Below are 17017 nucleotides of genomic sequence, written 5' to 3'. Positions count from 1 at the left end.
GTGGCAATGATGGTTGTGTCTATAGTAGTGATTATGGTTGGGTAGTGTGTGGTAGTAGTGATGGCAATGATGGTTGTGTATGTAGTAGTGATGATGCTTGTGTATGTAGTAGTGATGATGGTTGTGTAGTTGTTGGTAGTAGTGGTGGCAATGATGGTTGTGTATGTAGTAATGATGATGGTTTTGTAGTTCGTGGTAGTAGTAGTGGCAATGATGGTTGTTTATGTAGTAGTGATGATGGTTGTGTAGTTGGTGGTAGTAGTGGTGGCAATGATGGTTGTGTATGTAGTAGTGATGATGGTTTTGTAGTTGGTGGTAGTAGTGGTAGCAGTGATGGTTGTGTCTGCAGTAGTGATGATGGTTATGTAGTTGGTGGTAGTAGTGGTGGCAATGATGGTTGTGTATGTAGTATTGATGATGGTTGTGTATGTACTAGTGATGATGGTTGTGTAGTTTGTTGTAGTAGAGGTGGCAATGATGGTTGTGTATGTAGTGGTGATGATGGTTGTGTAGTTGGTGGTAGTAGTGGTGCCAGTGATGGTTGTGTAAGTAGTGGTGGTAATGGTTGTGTATGTAGCAGTGATGATGGTTGTGTAGTTGGTGGTAGTAGTGGTGCCAGTGATGGTTGTGTATGTAGTGGTGGTGATAGTTGTGTATGTTATTAGTGATGATTGTTGTGTAGTTGGTGGTAGTAGTAGTGGCAGTGATGGTTGTGTTAGTAGTGGCAGTGGTGGTTGTGTAAGTAGTAGTGATAATGGTTGTATAGTTGGTGGTAGTAGTGTTGGCAGTGATGGTTGTGTATATAGTATTGATGATGGTTGTGTAGTTGGTGGTAGCAGTGGTGGCAGTGATGGTTGTGTAAGTAGTAGTGATGATGGTTGTGTAGTTGGTGGTAGTAGTGTTGGCAGTGATGGTTGTGTGTGTAGTATTGATGATGGTTGTGTAATTGGTGGTAGATGTGGTGGCAATTATGGTTATGTAAGTAGTGGTGGTGATGGTTGTGTATGTAGTAGTGATGATGGTTGTGTAGTTGGTGGTAGTAGTGGTGTCAGTGATGGTTGTGTAAGTAGTGGTGGTGATGGTTGTGTATGTAGTAGTGATGATGGTTGTGTAGTTGGTATTGGTAGTGGATGGCAGTGATGGTTGTCTAAGTAGTAGCAGTGATGGTTGTGTATGTAGTAGTGACGATGGTTGTGTATGTAGTAGTGATTATGGTTGTGTAGTTGGTGGTAGCAGTGATGGTAATGATGGTTGTGTAAGTAGTGGTGGTGATGGTTGTATAAGTAGTGGCAGCGATGGTTGTGTAGTTGGTGGTAGTAGTGTTGGCAGGGATGGTTGTGTATGTAGTAGTGATGATGGTTGTATAGTTGGTGATAGTAGTGATGGTAATGATGGTTGTGTATGTAGTAGTTATGATGGTTGTGTAGTTGGTGGTGGTAGTGGTGGCAGTGATGGTTGTGTAAGTAGTAGTGATGATGGTTGTGTAGTTGGTGGTAGTAGTGGATGGCAGTGATGGTTGTGTAAGTAGTAGCAGTGATGGTTGTGTATGTAGTAGTGATGATGGTTGTGTATGCAGTAGTGATTATCGTTGTGTAGTTGGTGGTAGCAGTGATGGTAATGATGGTTGTGTAAGTAGTGGTGGTGATGGTTGTATAAGTAGTGGCAGCGATGGTTGTGTAGTTGGTGGTAGTAGTGTTGGCAGGGATGGTTGTGTATGTAGTAGTGATGATGGTTGTGTAGTTGGTGATAGTAGTGATGGTAATGATGGTTGTGTATGTAGTAGTTATGATGGTTGTGTAGTTGGTGGTGGTAGTGGTGGCAGTGATGGTTGTGTAAGTAGTAGTGATGATGGTTGTGTAGTTGGTGGTAGTAGTGGTGCCAGTGATGGTTGTGTAAGAAGTGACAGTGATGGTTATGTAAGTAGTAGTGATGATGGTTGTATAGTTGGTGGTAGTAGTGTTGGCAGTGACTGTTGTGTATATAGTATTGATGATGGTTGTGTAATTGGTGGTAGCAGTGGTGGCAATGATGGTTGTGTAAGTAGTGGTGGTGATGGTTGTGTATGTAGTAGTGATGATGGTTGTGTAGTTGTTGGTAGTAGAGGTGCCAGTGATGGTTGTGTAAGTAGTGGTAGTGATGGTTGTGTATGTAGTAGTGATGATGGTTGTGTAGTTGGTGGTAGTAGTGGTGGCAGTGATGGTTGTGTAAGTAGTGGCAGTGATGGTTGTGTAAGTGGTACTGATGACGGTTGTGTAGTAGGTGGTAGTAGTGTTGGCAGTGATGGTTGTGTATATAATATTGCTGATGGTTGTGTAGTTGGTGGTGGCAGTGTTGGCAATGATGGTTGTGTAAGCAGTGGTGGTAATGGTTGTGTAAGTAGTAGTGGTGATGGTTGTGTAGTTGGTTATAGTAGTGGTGCCAGTGATGGTTGTGTAAGTAGTGATGATGGTTGTGTAGTTGGTGGTAGTAGTGGTGCCAGTGATGGTAGTGTATGTAGTGGTGGTGATGGTTGTGTATGTAGTGATTATGGTTGTGTAGTTGGTGGTAGTAGTAGTGGCAGTGATGGTTGTGTAAGTAGTGGCAGTGGTGGTTGTGTAAGTAGTAGTGATGATGGTTGTATAGTTGGTGGTAGTACTGTTGGCAGTGATGGTTGTGTATATAGTATTGATGATGGTTGTGTAGTTGGTGGTAGCAGTGGTGGCAGTGATGATTGTGTAAGTAGTAGTGATGATGGTTGTGTAGTTGGTGGTAGCAGTGGTGGCAGTGATGGTTGTGTATGTAGTATTGATGATGGTTGTGTAATTGGTGGTAGATGTGGTGGCAATTATGGTTATGTAAGTAGTGGTGGTGATGGTTGTGTATGTAGTAGTGATGATGGTTGTGTAGTTGGTGGTAGTAGTAGTGTCAGTGATGGTTGTGTAAAAAGTGGTGGTGATGGTTGTGTATGTAGTAGTGATGATGGTTGTGTAGTTGGTGGTGGTAGTGGATGGCAGTGATGGTTGTGTAAGTAGTAGCAGTGATGGTTGTGTATGTAGTAGTGATGATGGTTGTGTATGTAGTAGTGATTATGGTTGTGTAGTTGGTGGTAGCAGTGATGGTAATGATGGTTGTGTAAGTAGTGGTGGTGATGGTTGTATAAGCAGTGGCAGCGATGGTTGTGTAGTTGGTGGTAGTAGTGTTGGCAGGGATGGTTGTGTATGTAGTAGTGATGATGGTTGTGTAGTTGGTGATAGTAGTGATGGTAATGATGGTTGTGTATGTAGTAGTTATGATGGTTGTGTAGTTGGTGGTGGTAGTGGTGGCAGTGATGATGGTTGTGTAGTTGGTGGTAGTAGTGGATGGCAGTGATGGTTGTGTAAGTAGTAGCAGTGATGGTTGTGTATGTAGTAGTGATGATGGTTGTGTATGTAGTAGTGATTATCGTTGTGTAGTTGGTGGTAGTAGTGATAGTAATGATGGTTGTGTAAGTAGTGGTGGTGATGGTTGTATAAGTAGTGGCAGTGATGGTTGTGTAGTTGGTGGTAGTAGTGGTGGCAGTGATGGTTGTGTAGTTTGTGGTAGTAGTGGTGGCAGTGATGGTTGTGTAAGTAGTGGTAGTGGTGATGATTGTATATATGGTGGTGATAGTTATGTGGGGGATGGTGGTGATGATTGTGTATTTGGTCACAGTGGAAGTAGTAGTGATGACTGTGTAGATGGTTGTGTAGGACGTGGTGATGATGGTTATGTAAATGGTGGTTGTGCAGGTTATGGTAGTGGTGGTTCTTGTTTTGTTGGTGGTGGTAATAACTGTGAAGTTGGTAATGATTGTGGTGGTGGTGATTATGGCTGTGGTAAAGGTGATGGTTGTGTAGGTGGTGTAGGTTATAGTTGTGTAAATGGTTATGGCTGTGTTAAGGGTCGTGAAAGGTCGTGATGGTAGTAGTGTTTGTGGTGATGGTTGTGTAGGTGTTGGTGGTGGTATTGGTGATAATGGTTATCGTTTGTAGGTCGTGGTGGTGATTGTTGTGTAGGTCGTGCTTGTACTAGTAGTAGTGGTGGTGGTGATTGTGTAGGTTATGGTGGTGATGGTTGTGTAGAGGGGTTATGTTGGTGGTGTTGGTTGTATTGGAATTGATCATGTTGATTGTAGTGGAGGTGGTGATGGTGGTGGTTGTGTTGGTTATTGCATTGGAGGTGGTAGTAGTGATCGTAGTGTTGGTGGTGGTTGTGTTATAGGTGGTAATGGTGATTATGTTGTTGGTAGTAGTGTTGTTAGTGTTGGTGGTGTGGTGTGTTGGTGGTGGTAGTAGTGATTGTAAAGTTGGTGGTGGTTGTGTTATAGTTGGCAGTGGTGATTATGGTGTTTGTAGTAGTGTTGTTAGTGTTGGTGGTGTGGTGTGTTGGAGTTGGTAGTAGTGATTGTAGTGTTGGTGGTGGTTGTGTTATAGGTGGTAGTGGTAATTATGGCGTTGGCAGTAGTGTTGTTAGTGTTGGTGGTATGGTGTGTTGGAGGTGGTAGTAGTGATTGTAGTGTTGGTGGTGGTTGTGTAATAGGTGGTAGTGGTGATTATGGTGTTGGTAGTAGTTTTGTTAGTGTTGGTGGTGTGGTGTTGTTGGAGGTGGTAGTAGTGATTGTAGAGTTGGTGGGTGTTGTGTTATAGGTGGTAGTGGTGATTATGGTGTTGGTTGTAGTTTTGTTAGTGTTGGTGGTGTGGTGTGTTGGAGTTGGTAGTAGTGATTGTAGTGTTGGTGGTGGTTGTGTTATAGGTGGTAGTGGTGATTATGGTGTTGGTAGTAGTGTTGTTAGTGTTGGTGGTATGGTGTGTTGGAGGTGGTAGTAGTGATTGTACTGTTGGTGGTGGTTGTGTTATAGGTGGTAGTGGTGATTATGGTGTTGGTAGTAGTGTTGTTAGTGTTGGTGGTGTGGTGTGTTGGAGGTGGTAGTAGTGATTGTGGTGTTGGTGGTGGTTGTGTTATAGGTTATAGTGGTGATTATGGTGTTGGTAGTAGTGTTGTTAGTGTTGGTGGCGTGGTGTGTTGGAGGTGGTAGTAGTGATTGTAGTGTCGGTGGTGGTTGTGTTATAGTTGGTAGTGGTGATTATGGTGTTTGTAGTAGTGTTGGTGGTGTGGTGTGTTGGAGTTGGTAGTAGTTATTGTAGTGTTGGTGTTGGTTGTATTATAGGTGGTAGTGGTGATTATGGTGTTGGTAGTAGTGTTGTTAGTGTTGGTGGTGTGGTGTGTTGGAGGTGGTAATAGTGATTGCAGTGTTGGTGTTGGTTGTGTTATAGGTGGTAGTGGTGATTATGGTGTTGGTAGTAGTTTTGTTAGTGTTGGTGGTGTGGTGTGTTGGAGGTGGTAGTAGTGATTGTAGTGATGGTGGTGGTTGTGTAATAGGTGGTAGTGGTGATTATGGTGTTGGTAGTAGTTTTGTTAGTGTTGGTGGTGTGGTGTGTTGGAGTTGGTAGTAGCGATTGTAGTGTTGGTGGTGGTTGTGTTATAGGTGGTAGTGGTGATTATGGTGTTGGCAGTAGTGTTGTTAGTGTTGGTGGTATGGTGTGTTGGAGGTGGTAGTAGTGATTGTAGTGTTGGTGTTGGTTGTGTTATAGGTGGTAGTAGTGATTATGGTGTTGGTAGTAGTTTTGTTAGTGTTGGTGGTGTGGTGTGTTGGAGTTAGTAGTAGTGATTGTAGTGTTGGTGGTGGTTGTGTTATAGGTGGTAGTGGTGATGATGGTGTTGGTAGTAGTGTTGTTAGTGTTGGTGGTGTGGTGTGTTGGAGATGGTAGTAGTGATTGTAGTGTTGGTGGTGGTTGTGTTATAGGTGGTAGTGGTGATTATGGTGTTGGTAGTAGTTTTGTTATTGTTGGTGGTGTGGTATGTTGGAAGTGGTAGTAGTGCTGTAGTGTAATAGGTGGTAGTGGTGATTATGATGTTGGTAGTAGTTTTGTTAGTGTTGGTGGTGTGGTGTGTTGGAGTTGGTAGTAGTGAATGTAGTGTTGGTGGCGGTTGTGTTATATGTGGTAGTGGTGATTATGGTGTTGGTAGTAGTGTTGTTAGTGTTGGTGGTGTGGTGTGTTGGAGGTGGTAGTAGTGATTGTAGTGTTGGTGGTGGTTGTGTTATAGGTGGTAGTGGTGATTATGGTGTTGGTAGTAGTTTTGTTAGTGTTGGTGGTGTGGTGTGTTGGAGGTGGTAGTAGTGACTGTAGTGTTATAGGTGGTAGTGGTGATTATGGTGTTGGTAGTTGTTTAGTTAGTGTTGGTGGTGTGGTGTGGTGTGTTGGAAGTGGTAGTAGTGATTGTAGTGTTGGTGTTGGTTGTGTTATAGGTGGTAGTGGTGATTATGGTGTTGGTAGTAGTTTTGTTAGTGTTGGTGGTGTGGTGTGTTGGAGGTGGTAGTAGTGTTTGTAGTATCAGTGGTGGTTGTGTTATATGTGGTAGTGGTGATTATGGTGTTTGTAGTAGTGTTGTTAGTGTTGGTGGTGTGGTGTGTTGGAGGTGGTAATAGTGATTGCAGTGTTGGTGGTGGTTGTGTTATAGGTGGTAGTGGTGATTATGGTGTTGGTAGTAGTTTTGTTAGTGTTGGTGGTGTGGTGTGTTGGAGTTAGTAGTAGTGATTGTAGTGTTGGTGGTGGTTGTGTTATAGGTGGTAGTGGTGATGATGGTGTTGGTAGTAGAGTTGTTAGTGTTGGTGGTGTGGTGTGTTGGAGATGGTAGTAGTGATTGTAGTGTTGGTGGTGGTTGTGTTATAGGTGGTAGTGGTGATTATGGTGTTGGTAGTAGTTTTGTTAGTGTTGGTGGTGTGGTATGTTGGAGGTGGTAGTAGTGAGTGTAGTGTTATAGGTGGTAGTGGTGATTATGATGTTGGTAGTAGTTTTGTTAGTGTTGGTGGTGTGGTGTGTTGGAGTTGGTAGTAGTGAATGTAGTGTTGGTGGTGGTTGTGTTATATGTGGTAGTGGTGATTATGGTGTTGGTAGTAGTGTTGTTAGTGTTGGTGGTGTGGGGTGTTGGAAGTGGTAGTAGTGATTGTAGTGTTGGTGTTGGTTGTGTTATAGGTGGTAGTGGTGATTATGGTGTTGGTAGTACTTTTGTTAGTGTTGGTGGTGTGTTGTGTTGGAGGTGGTAGTAGTGACTGTAGTGTTATAGGTGGTAGTGGTGATTATGGTGTTGGTAGTAGTTTTGTTAATGTTGGTGGTGTGGTGTGTTGGAGGTGGTAGTAGTGACTGTAGTGTTATAGGTGGTAGTGGTGATTATGGTGTTGGTAATAGTTTTGTTAGTGTTGGTGGTGTGGTGTGTTGGAGGTGCTAGTAGTGACTGTAGTGTTATAGGTGGTAGTGGTGATTATGATGTTGGTAGTAGTATTGTTAGTGTTGGTGGTGTGGTGTGTTGGAGATGGTAGTAGTGATTGTAGTGTTGGTGGTGGTTGTGTTATAGGTGGTAGTGGTGATTATGGCGTTGGCAGTAGTGTTGTTAGTGTTGGTGGTATGGTGTGTTGGAGGTGGTAGTAGTGATTGTAGTGTTGGTGGTGGTTGTGTAATAGGTGGTAGTGGTGATTATGGTGTTGGTAGTAGTTTTGTTAGTGTTGGTGGTGTGGTGTTGTTGGAGGTGGTAGTAGTGATTGTAGAGTTGGTGGGTGTTGTGTTATAGGTGGTAGTGGTGATTATGGTGTTGGTTGTAGTTTTGTTAGTGTTGGTGGTGTGGTGTGTTGGAGTTGGTAGTAGTGATTGTAGTGTTGGTGGTGGTTGTGTTATAGGTGGTAGTGGTGATTATGGTGTTGGTAGTAGTGTTGTTAGTGTTGGTGGTATGGTGTGTTGGAGGTGGTAGTAGTGATTGTACTGTTGGTAGTGGTTGTGTTATAGGTGGTAGTGGTGATTATGGTGTTGGTAGTAGTGTTGTTAGTGTTGGTGGTGTGGTGTGTTGGAGGTGGTAGTAGTGATTGTAGTGTTGGTGGTGGTTGTGTTATAGGTTATAGTGGTGATTATGGTGTTGGTAGTAGTGTTGTTAGTGTTGGTGGTGTGGTGTGTTGGAGGTGGTAGTAGTGATTGTAGTGTCGGTGGTGGTTGTGTTATAGTTGGTAGTGGTGATTATGGTGTTTGTAGTAGTGTTGGTGGTGTGGTGTGTTGGAGTTGGTAGTAGTTATTGTAGTGTTGGTGTTGGTTGTATTATAGGTGGTAGTGGTGATTATGGTGTTGGTAGTAGTGTTGTTAGTGTTGGTGGTGTGGTGTGTTGGAGGTGGTAATAGTGATTGCAGTGTTGGTGTTGGTTGTGTTATAGGTGGTAGTGGTGATTATGGTGTTGGTAGTAGTTTTGTTAGTGTTGGTGGTGTGGTGTGTTGGAGGTGGTAGTAGTGATTGTAGTGATGGTGGTGGTTGTGTAATAGGTGGTAGTGGTGATTATGGTGTTGTTAGTAGTTTTGTTAGTGTTGGTGGTGTGGTGTGTTGGAGTTGGTAGTAGCGATTGTAGTGTTGGTGGAGGTTGTGTTATAGGTGGTAGTGGTGATTATGGTGTTGGCAGTAATGTTGTTAGTGTTGGTGGTATGGTGTGTTGGAGGTGGTAGTAGTGATTGTAGTGTTGGTGTTGGTTGTGTTATAGGTGGTAGTGGTGATTATGGTGTTGGTAGTAGTTTTGTTAGTGTTGGTGGTGTGGTGTGTTGGAGTTAGTAGTAGTGATTGTAGTGTTGGTGGTGGTTGTGTTATAGGTGGTAGGGGTGATGATGGTGTTGGTTGTAGTGTTGTTAGTGTTGGTGGTGTGGTGTGTTGGAGATGGTAGTAGTGATTGTAGTGTTGGTGGTGGTTGTGTTATAGGTGGTAGTGGTGATTATGGTGTTGGTAGTAGTTTTGTTATTGTTGGTGGTGTGGTATGTTGGAAGTGGTAGTAGTGACTGTAGTGTAATAGGTGGTAGTGGTGATTATGATGTTGGTAGTAGTTTTGTTAGTGTTGGTGGTGTGGTGTTTTGGAGTTGGTAGTAGTGAATGTAGTGTTGGTGGTGGTTGTGTTATATGTGGTAGTGGTGATTATGGTGTTGGTAGTTGTGTTGTTAGTGTTGGTGGTGTGGTGTGTTGGAGGTGGTAGTAGTGATTGTAGTGTTGGTGGTGGTTGTGTTATAGGTGGTAGTGGTGATTATGGTGTTGGTAGTAGTTTTGTTAGTGTTGGTGGTGTGGTGTGTTGGAGGTGGTAGTAGTGACTGTAGTGTTATAGGTGGTAGTGGTGATTATGGTGTTGGTAGTTGTTCAGTTAGTGTTGGTTGTGTGGTGTGGTGTGTTGGAGGTGGTAGTAGTGATTGTAGTGTTGGTGTTGGTTGTGTTATAGGTGGTAGTGGTGATTATGGTGTTGGTAGTAGTTTTGTTAGTGTTGGTGGTGTGGTGTGTTGGAGGTGGTAGTAGTGTTTGTAGTATCAGTTGTGGTTGTGTTATATGTGGTAGTGGAGATTATGGTGTTTGTAGTAGTGTTGTTAGTGTTGGTGGTGTGGTGTGTTGGAGGTGGTAATAGTGATTGCAGTGTTGGTGGTGGTTGTGTTATAGGTGGTAGTGGTGATTATGGTGTTGGTAGTAGTTTTGTTAGTGTTGGTGGTGTGGTGTGTTGGAGTTAGTAGTAGTGATTGTAGTGTTGGTGGTGGTTGTGTTATAGGTGGTAGTGGTGATGATGGTGTTGGTAGTAGAGTTGTTAGTGTTGGTGGTGTGGTGTGTTGGAGATGGTAGTAGTGATTGTAGTGTTGGTGGTGGTTGTGTTATAGGTGGTAGTGGTGATTATGGTGTTGGTAGTAGTTTTGTTACTGTTGGTGGTGTGGTATGTTGGAGGTGGTAGTAGTGAGTGTAGTGTTATAGGTGGTAGTGGTGATTATGATGTTGGTAGTAGTTTTGTTAGTGTTGGTGGTGTGGTGTGTTGGAGTTGGTAGTAGTGAATATAGTGTTGGTGGTGGTTGTGTTATATGTGGTAGTGGTGATTATGGTGTTGGTAGTAGTGTTGTTAGTGTTGGTGGTGTGGTGTGTTGGAGGTGGTAGTAGTGATTGTAGTGTTGGTGTTGGTTGTGTTAAAGGTGGTAGTGGTGATTATGGTGTTGGTAGTAGTTTTGTTAGTGTTGGTGGTGTGTTGTGTTGGAGGTGGTAGTAGTGACTGTAGTGTTATAGGTGGTAGTGGTGATTATGGTGTTGGTAGTAGTTTTGTTAGTGTTGGTGGTGTGGTGTGTTGGAGGTGCTAGTAGTGACTGTAGTGTTATAGGTGGTAGTGGTGATTATGATGTTGGTAGTAGTATTGTTAGTGTTGGTGGTGTGGTGTGTTGGAGATGGTAGTAGTGATTGTAGTGTTGGTGGTGGTTGTGTTATAGGTGGTAGTGGTAATTATGTTGTTTGTAGTAGTTTTGTTAGTGTTGGTGGTGTGGTATGTTGGAGGTGGTAGTAGTGAATGTAGTGTTATAGGTGGTAGTGGTGATTATGGTGTTGGTAGTAGTTTTTTTAGTGTTGGTGGTGTGGTGTGTTGGAGTTGGTAGTAGTGATTGTGGTGGTTGTGTTATATGTGGTAGTGGTGATTATGGTGTTGGTAGTAGTGTTGTTAGTGTTGGTGGTGTGGTGTGTTGGAGGTGGTAGTAGTGATTGTAGTGTTGGTGGTTGTTGTGTTATAGGTGGTAGTGGTGATTATGGTGTTGGTAGTAGTTTTGTTAGTGTTGGTGTTGGTTGTGTTATAGGTGGTAGTGGTTATTATGGTGTTGGTAGTAGTGTTGTTAGTGTTGGTGGTGTGGTGTGTTGGAGGTGGTAGTAGTGACTGTAGTGTTATAGGTGGTAGTGGTGATTATGGTGTTGGTAGTAGTTTTGTTAGTATTGGTGGTGTGGTGTGGTGTGTTGGAGGTGGTAGTAGTGATTGTAGTGTTGGTGTTGGTTGTGTTATAGGTGGTAGTGGTGATTATGGTGTTGGTAGTAGTTTTGTTAGTGTTGGTGGTGTGGTGTGTTGGAGTTGGTACTAGTGACTGTAGTGTTGGTGTTGGTTGTGTTATAGGTGGTAGTGGTGATTGTGGTGTTGGTAGTAGTTTTGTTAGTGTTGGTGGTGTGGTGTGTTGGAGGTGGTAGTAGTGATTGCAGTGATGGTGGTGGTTGTGTAATAGGTGGTAGTGGTGATTATGGTGTTGGTAGTAGTTTTGTTAGTGTTGGTGGTGTGGTGTGTTGGAGTTGGTAGTAGCGATTGTAGTGTTGGTGGTGGTTGTGTTATAGGTGGTAGTGGTGATTATGGTGTTGGCAGTAGTGTTGTTAGTGTTGGTGGTATGGTGTGTTGGAGGTGGTAGTAGTGATTGTAGTGTTGGTGTTGGTTGTGTTATAGGTGGTAGTGGTGATTATGGTGTTGGTAGTAGTTTTGTTAGTGTTGGTGGTGTGGTGTGTTGGAGTTAGTAGTAGTGATTGTAGTGTTGGTGGTGGTTGTGTTATAGGTGGTAGTGGTGATGATGGTGTTGGTAGTAGTGTTTTTAGTGTTGGTGGTGTGGTGTGTTGGAGATGGTAGTAGTGATTGTAGTGTTGGTGGTGGTTGTGTTATAGGTGGTAGTGGTGATTATGGTGTTGGTAGTAGTTTTGTTATTGTTGGTGGTGTGGTATGTTGGAAGTGGTAGTAGTGACTGTAGTGTAATAGGTGGTAGTGGTGATTATGATGTTGGTAGTAGTTTTGTTAGTGTTGGTGGTGTGGTGTGTTGGGGTTGGTAGTAGTGAATGTAGTGTTGGTGGTGGTTGTGTTATATGTGGTAGTGGTGATTATGGTGTTGGTAGTAGTGTTGTTAGTGTTGGTGGTGTCGTGTGTTGGAGGTGGTAGTAGTGATTGTAGTGTTGGTGGTGGTTGTGTTATAGGTGGTAGTGGTGATTATGGTGTTGGTAGTAGTTTTGTTAGTGTTGGTGGTGTGGTGTGTTGGAGGTGGTAGTAGTGACTGTAGTGTTATAGGTGGTAGTGGTGATTATGGTGTTGGTAGTTGTTTAGTTAGTGTTGGTGGTGTGGTGTGGTGTGTTGGAGGTGGTAGTAGTGAGTGTAGTGTTGGTGTTGGTTGTGTTATAGGTGGTAGTGGTGATTATGGTGTTGGTAGTAGTTTTGTTAGTGTTGGTGGTGTGGTGTGTTGGAGGTGGTAGTAGTGTTTGTATTATCAGTGGTGGTTGTGTTATATGTGGTAGTGGTGATTATGGTGTTTGTAGTAGTGTTGTTAGTGTTGGTGGTGTGGTGTGTTGAAGGTGGTAATAATGATTGCAGTGTTGGTGGTGGTTGTGTTATAGGTGGTAGTGGTGATTATGGTGTTGGTAGTAGTTTTGTTAGTGTTGGTGGTGTGGTGTGTTGGAGTTAGTAGTAGTGATTGTAGTGTTGGTGGTGGTTGTGTTATAGGTGGTAGTGGTGATGATGGTGTTGGTAGTAGAGTTGTTAGTGTTGGTGGTGTGGTGTGTTGGAGATGGTAGTAGTGATTGTAGTGTTGGTGGTGGTTGTGTTATAGGTGGTAGTGGTGATTATGGTTTTGGTAGTAGTTTTGTTAGTGTTGGTGGTGTGGTATGTTGGAGGTGGTAGTAGTGAGTGTAGTGTTATAGGTGGTAGTGGTGATTATGATGTTGGTAGTAGTTTTGTTAGTGTTGGTGGTGTGGTGTGTTGGAGTTGGTAGTAGTGAATGTAGTGTTGGTGGTGGTTGTGTTATATGTGGTAGTGGTGATTATGGTGTTGGTAGTAGTGTTGTTAGTGTTGGTGGTGTGGTGTGTTGGAGGTGGTAGTAGTGATTGTAGTGTTGGTGTTGGTTGTGTTATAGGTGGTAGTGGTGATTATGGTGTTGGTAGTAGTTTTGTTAGTGTTGGTGGTGTGTTGTGTTGGAGGTGGTAGTAGTGACTGTAGTGTTATAGGTGGTAGTGGTGATTATGGTGTTGGTAGTAGTTTTGTTAATGTTGGTGGTGTGGTGTGTTGGAGGTGGTAGTAGTGACTGTAGTGTTATAGGTGGTAGTGGTGATTATGGTGTTGGTAATAGTTTTGTTAGTGTTGGTGGTGTGGTGTGTTGGAGGTGCTAGTAGTGACTGTAGTGTTAAAGGTGGTAGTGGTGATTATGATGTTGGTAGTAGTATTGTTAGTGTTGGTGGTGTGGTGTGTTGGAGATGGTAGTAATGATTGTAGTGTTGGTGGTGGTTGTGTTATAGGTGGTAGTGGTGATTATGGTGTTTGTAGTAGTTTTGTTAGTGTTGGTGGTGTGGTATGTTGGAGTTGGTAGTAGTGACTGTAGTGTTATAGGTGGTAGTGGTGATTATGGTGTTGGTAGTAGTTTTTTTAGTGTTGGTGGTGTGGTGTGTTGGAGTTGGTAGTAGTGATTGTGGTGGTTGTGTTATATGTGGTAGTGGTGATTATGGTGTTGGTAGTAGTGTTGTTAGTGTTGGTGGTGTGGTGTGTTGGAGGTGGTAGTAGTGATTGTAGTGTTGGTGGTTGTTGTGTTATAGGTGGTAGTGGTGATTATGGTGTTGGTAGTAGTTTTGTTAGTGTTGGTGTTGGTTGTGTTATAGGTGGTAGTGGTTATTATGGTGTTGGTAGTAGTGTTGTTAGTGTTGGTGGTGTGGTGTGTTGGAGGTGGTAGTAGTGACTGTAGTGTTATAGGTGGTAGTGGTGATTATGGTGTTGGTAGTAGTTTTGTTAGTGTTGGTGGTGTGGTGTTGTGTGTTGGAGGTGGTAGTAGTGATTGTAGTATTGTAGTGTTGGTGTTGGTTGTGTTATAGGTGGTAGTGGTGATTATGGTGTTGGTAGTAGTTTTGTTAGTGTTGGTGGTGTGGTGTGTTGGAGTTGGTAGTAGTGATTGTAGTGTTGGTGTTGGTTGTGTTATAGGTGGTAGTGGTGATTATGGTGTTGGTAGTAGTTTTGTTAGTGTTGGAGGTGGTAGTTGTGTAATAGGTGGTAGTGGTGATTATGGTGTTGGTAGTAGTGTTGTTAGTGTTTGTGGTGTGGTGTGTTGGTGGTGGTAGTAGTAGTGATTGTAGTGTTGGTGTTGGTTGTGTTATAGGTGTTAGTGGTGATTATGGTGTTGGTAGTAGTTTTGTTAGTGTTGGTGGTGTGGTGTGTTGGAGTTGGTAGTAGTGATTGTAGTGTTGGTGATGGTTGTGTTATAGGTGGTAGTGGTGATGATGGTGTTGGTAGTAGTGTTGTTAGTGTTGGTGGTGTGGTGTGATGGAGATGGTAGTAGTGATTGTAGTGTTGGTGGTGGTTGTGTTATAGGTGGTAGTGGTGATTATGGTGTTGGTAGTAGTTTTGTTAGTGTTGGTGGTGTGGTACGTTGGAGGTGGTAGTAGTAACTGTAGTGTTATAGGTGGTATTGGTGATTATGGTGTTGGTAGTAGTTTTGTTAGTGTTGGTGGTGTGGTGTGTTGGAGTTGGTAGTAGTGAATGTAGTGTTGTTGGTGGTTGTGTTATATGTGGTAGTGGTGATTATGGTGTTGGTAGTAGTGTTGTTAGTGTTGGTGGTGTGGTGTGTTGGAGGTGGTAGTAGTGATTGTAGTGTTGGTGGTGGTTGTGTTATAGGTGGTAGTGGTGATTATGGTGTTGGTAGTAGTTTTGTTAGTGTTGGTGGTGTGGTGTGTTGGAGGTGGTAGTAGTGACTGTAGTGTTATAGGGGGTAGTGGTGATTATGGTGTTGGTAGTTTGTTAATTTTGGTGGTGTGGTGTGTTGGAGGTGGTAGTAGTGACTGTAGTGTTATAGGTGGTAGTGGTGATTATGGTGTTGGTAGTAGTTTTGTTAGTGTTGGTGGTGTGGTGTGTTGGAGGTGGTAGTAGTGACTGTAGTGTTATAGGTGGTAGTGGTGAGTATGGTGTTGGTAGTTGTTTTGTTAGTGTTGGTGGTGTGGTGTGGTGTGTTGGAGGTGGTAGTAGTGATTGTAGTGTTGGTGTTGGTTGTGTTATAGGTGGTAGTGGTGATTATGGTGTTGGTAGTAGTTTTGTTAGTGTTGGTGGTGTGGTGTTGGAGGTGGTAGTAGTGTTTGTAGTGTCGGTGGTGTTTGTGTTATAGGTGGTAGTGGTGATTATGGTGTTGGTAGTAGTGTTGTTAGTGTTGGTGGTGTGGTGTGTTGGAGATGGTAGTAGTGATTGTAGTGTTGGTGGTGGTTGTGTTATAGGTGGTAGTGGTGATTATGTTGTTGGTAGTAGTTTTGTTAATGTTGGTGGTGTGGTATGTTGGAGGTGGTAGTAGTGACTGTAGTGTTATAGGTGGTAGTGGTGATTATGGTGTTGGTAGTAGTTTTTTTAGTGTTGGTGGTGTGGTGTGTTGGAGTTGGTAGTAGTGATGGTGGTGGTTGTGTTATATGTGGTAGTGGTAATCATGGTGTTGGTAGTAGTGTTGTTAGTGTTGGTGGTGTGGTGTGTTGGAGGTGGTAGTAGTGATTGTAGTGTTGGTGGTGGTTGTGTTATAGGTGGTAGTGGTGATTATGGTGTTGGTAGTAGTTTTGTTAGTGTTGGTGGTGTGGTGTGTTGGAGGTGCTAGTAGTGACTGTAGTGTTATAGGTGGTAGTGGTGATTATGGTGTTGGTAGCAGTTTTGTTAGTGTTGGTGGTGTGGTGTGGTGTGTTGGAGGTGGTAGTAGTGATTGTAGTGTTTTTTTTTTGTGTTATTTTACGACGCTGTATCAACATCTCAGGTTATTTAGCGTCTGAATGATATGAAGGTGATAATGCCGGTGAAATGAGTCTGGGGTCCAGCACCCAAAGTTACCCAGCATTTGCTCGTATTGGGTTGAGGGAAAACCCCGGAAAAAACCTCAACCAGGTAACTTGCCCCGACCGGGATTCGAACCCGGGCCACCTGGTTTCGCGGCCAGATGCGCTGACCATTACTCCACAGGTGTGGACATTGTAGTGTTGGTGTTGGTTGTGTTATAGGTGGTAGTGGTGATTATGGTGTTGGTAGTAGTGTTGTTAGTGTTGGTGGTGTGGTGTGTTGGAGGTGGTAGTAGTGATTGTAGTGTTGGTGGTGGTTGTGTTATAGGTGGTAGTGGTGATTATGGTGTTGGTAGTAGTGTTGTTAGTGTTGGTGGTGTGGTATGTTGGAGGTGGTAGTAGTGATTGTAGTGTTGGTGGTAGTTGTGTTATAGGTGGTAGTGGTGATTATGGTGTTGGTAGTAGTGTTGTTAGTGTTGGTGGTGTGGTGTGTTGGAGGTGGTAGTAGTGATTGTAGTGTTGGTGGTAGTTGTGTTATAGGTGGTAGTGGTGATTATGGTGTTGGTAGTAGTTTTGTTAGTGTTGGTGGTGTGGTGTGTTGGAGGTGGTAGTAGTGATTGTAGTGTTGGTGGTGGTTGTGTTATAGGTGGTAGTGGTGATTATGGTGTTGGTAATAGTTTTGTTAGTGTTGGTGGTGTGGTGTGTTGGAGGTGGTAAGGGTTATTTTGGTAGTGATCGTTGTGTTTGTGGTGATGGTAATGATGATAATAGTAGTGATAGTGGTGTTTATGGTGCATTGGTGGTGGTGATTGTGTTTGTGGTGATGATGGTATTGATATTGGTGTTGGTTGTGGTGTTGGTGATGATGGTTGTATTGTTGTTGTTGGTGGTGGTGGTGGCTGTTGTGTGATGGTGGTGTTGGCTGTGGTTCTGTATGTGGTGGTAGTGTTACATAACGATATATTTCATACCAGGTGCCTTGACAGTGTCGCCATCCACTCTGGCTGCCATACTGAGGGAGTCCTTCCCACCATCAACCGCAATGCCAAGTTGCGTCATCACCTTGCACATGGCAGTGCAGGCATCATACAGAGCTGCTCCTTCACCTGGCAGCTTGGCCGCCCACATCCAGTTCCCGCTGCACTTTATATCCTGCAAGAACAGAAAATAACCCATTTATTATAGTTTTACATTCGATATCTCTACTCACTTTAATTCTATTCAAGCAGTGCTTAGAAAGTACAAGACAATAACAAAATAGGCGTCCAGGGTCTGGAGTTATAGCTAAGCCTTCAGGGTAAAGGCCACATCATCATGTCAGAACTGGAAGTCTTGGTCCTGAAAGGAACCAACCTGACAACTGTATGAGATTTAGTGACACAACAATGTGACCTTAGAAAGCATATCATCGCCTGAATGCA

At 43.4% G+C, this 17017-nt stretch overlaps 1 protein-coding gene across 5 annotated transcripts in view; it reads right to left on the bottom strand.

The window, feature by feature from the left end:
• The window catches only part of Pfas (phosphoribosylformylglycinamidine synthase), a 73678-nt gene that overhangs the window by 15392 nt on the left and 41269 nt on the right, over positions 1-17017 (bottom strand). For all 5 annotated transcript variants that reach the window (XM_069824363.1, XM_069824361.1, XM_069824364.1 and 2 more), the window contains one exon: positions 16568-16748. In XM_069824363.1, coding sequence (XP_069680464.1) covers positions 16568-16748 — 181 coding nt within the window. The remainder of the gene's footprint in view (positions 1-16567; positions 16749-17017) is intronic.

Source organism: Periplaneta americana, chromosome 4, assembly GCF_040183065.1.
Source record: "Periplaneta americana isolate PAMFEO1 chromosome 4, P.americana_PAMFEO1_priV1, whole genome shotgun sequence".
NCBI classification, from domain to species: Eukaryota; Metazoa; Arthropoda; class Insecta; order Blattodea; family Blattidae; genus Periplaneta; species Periplaneta americana.
Note: the sequence above shows the minus strand (reverse complement) of the source record. Positions and strands in the feature narration are given on the sequence as shown.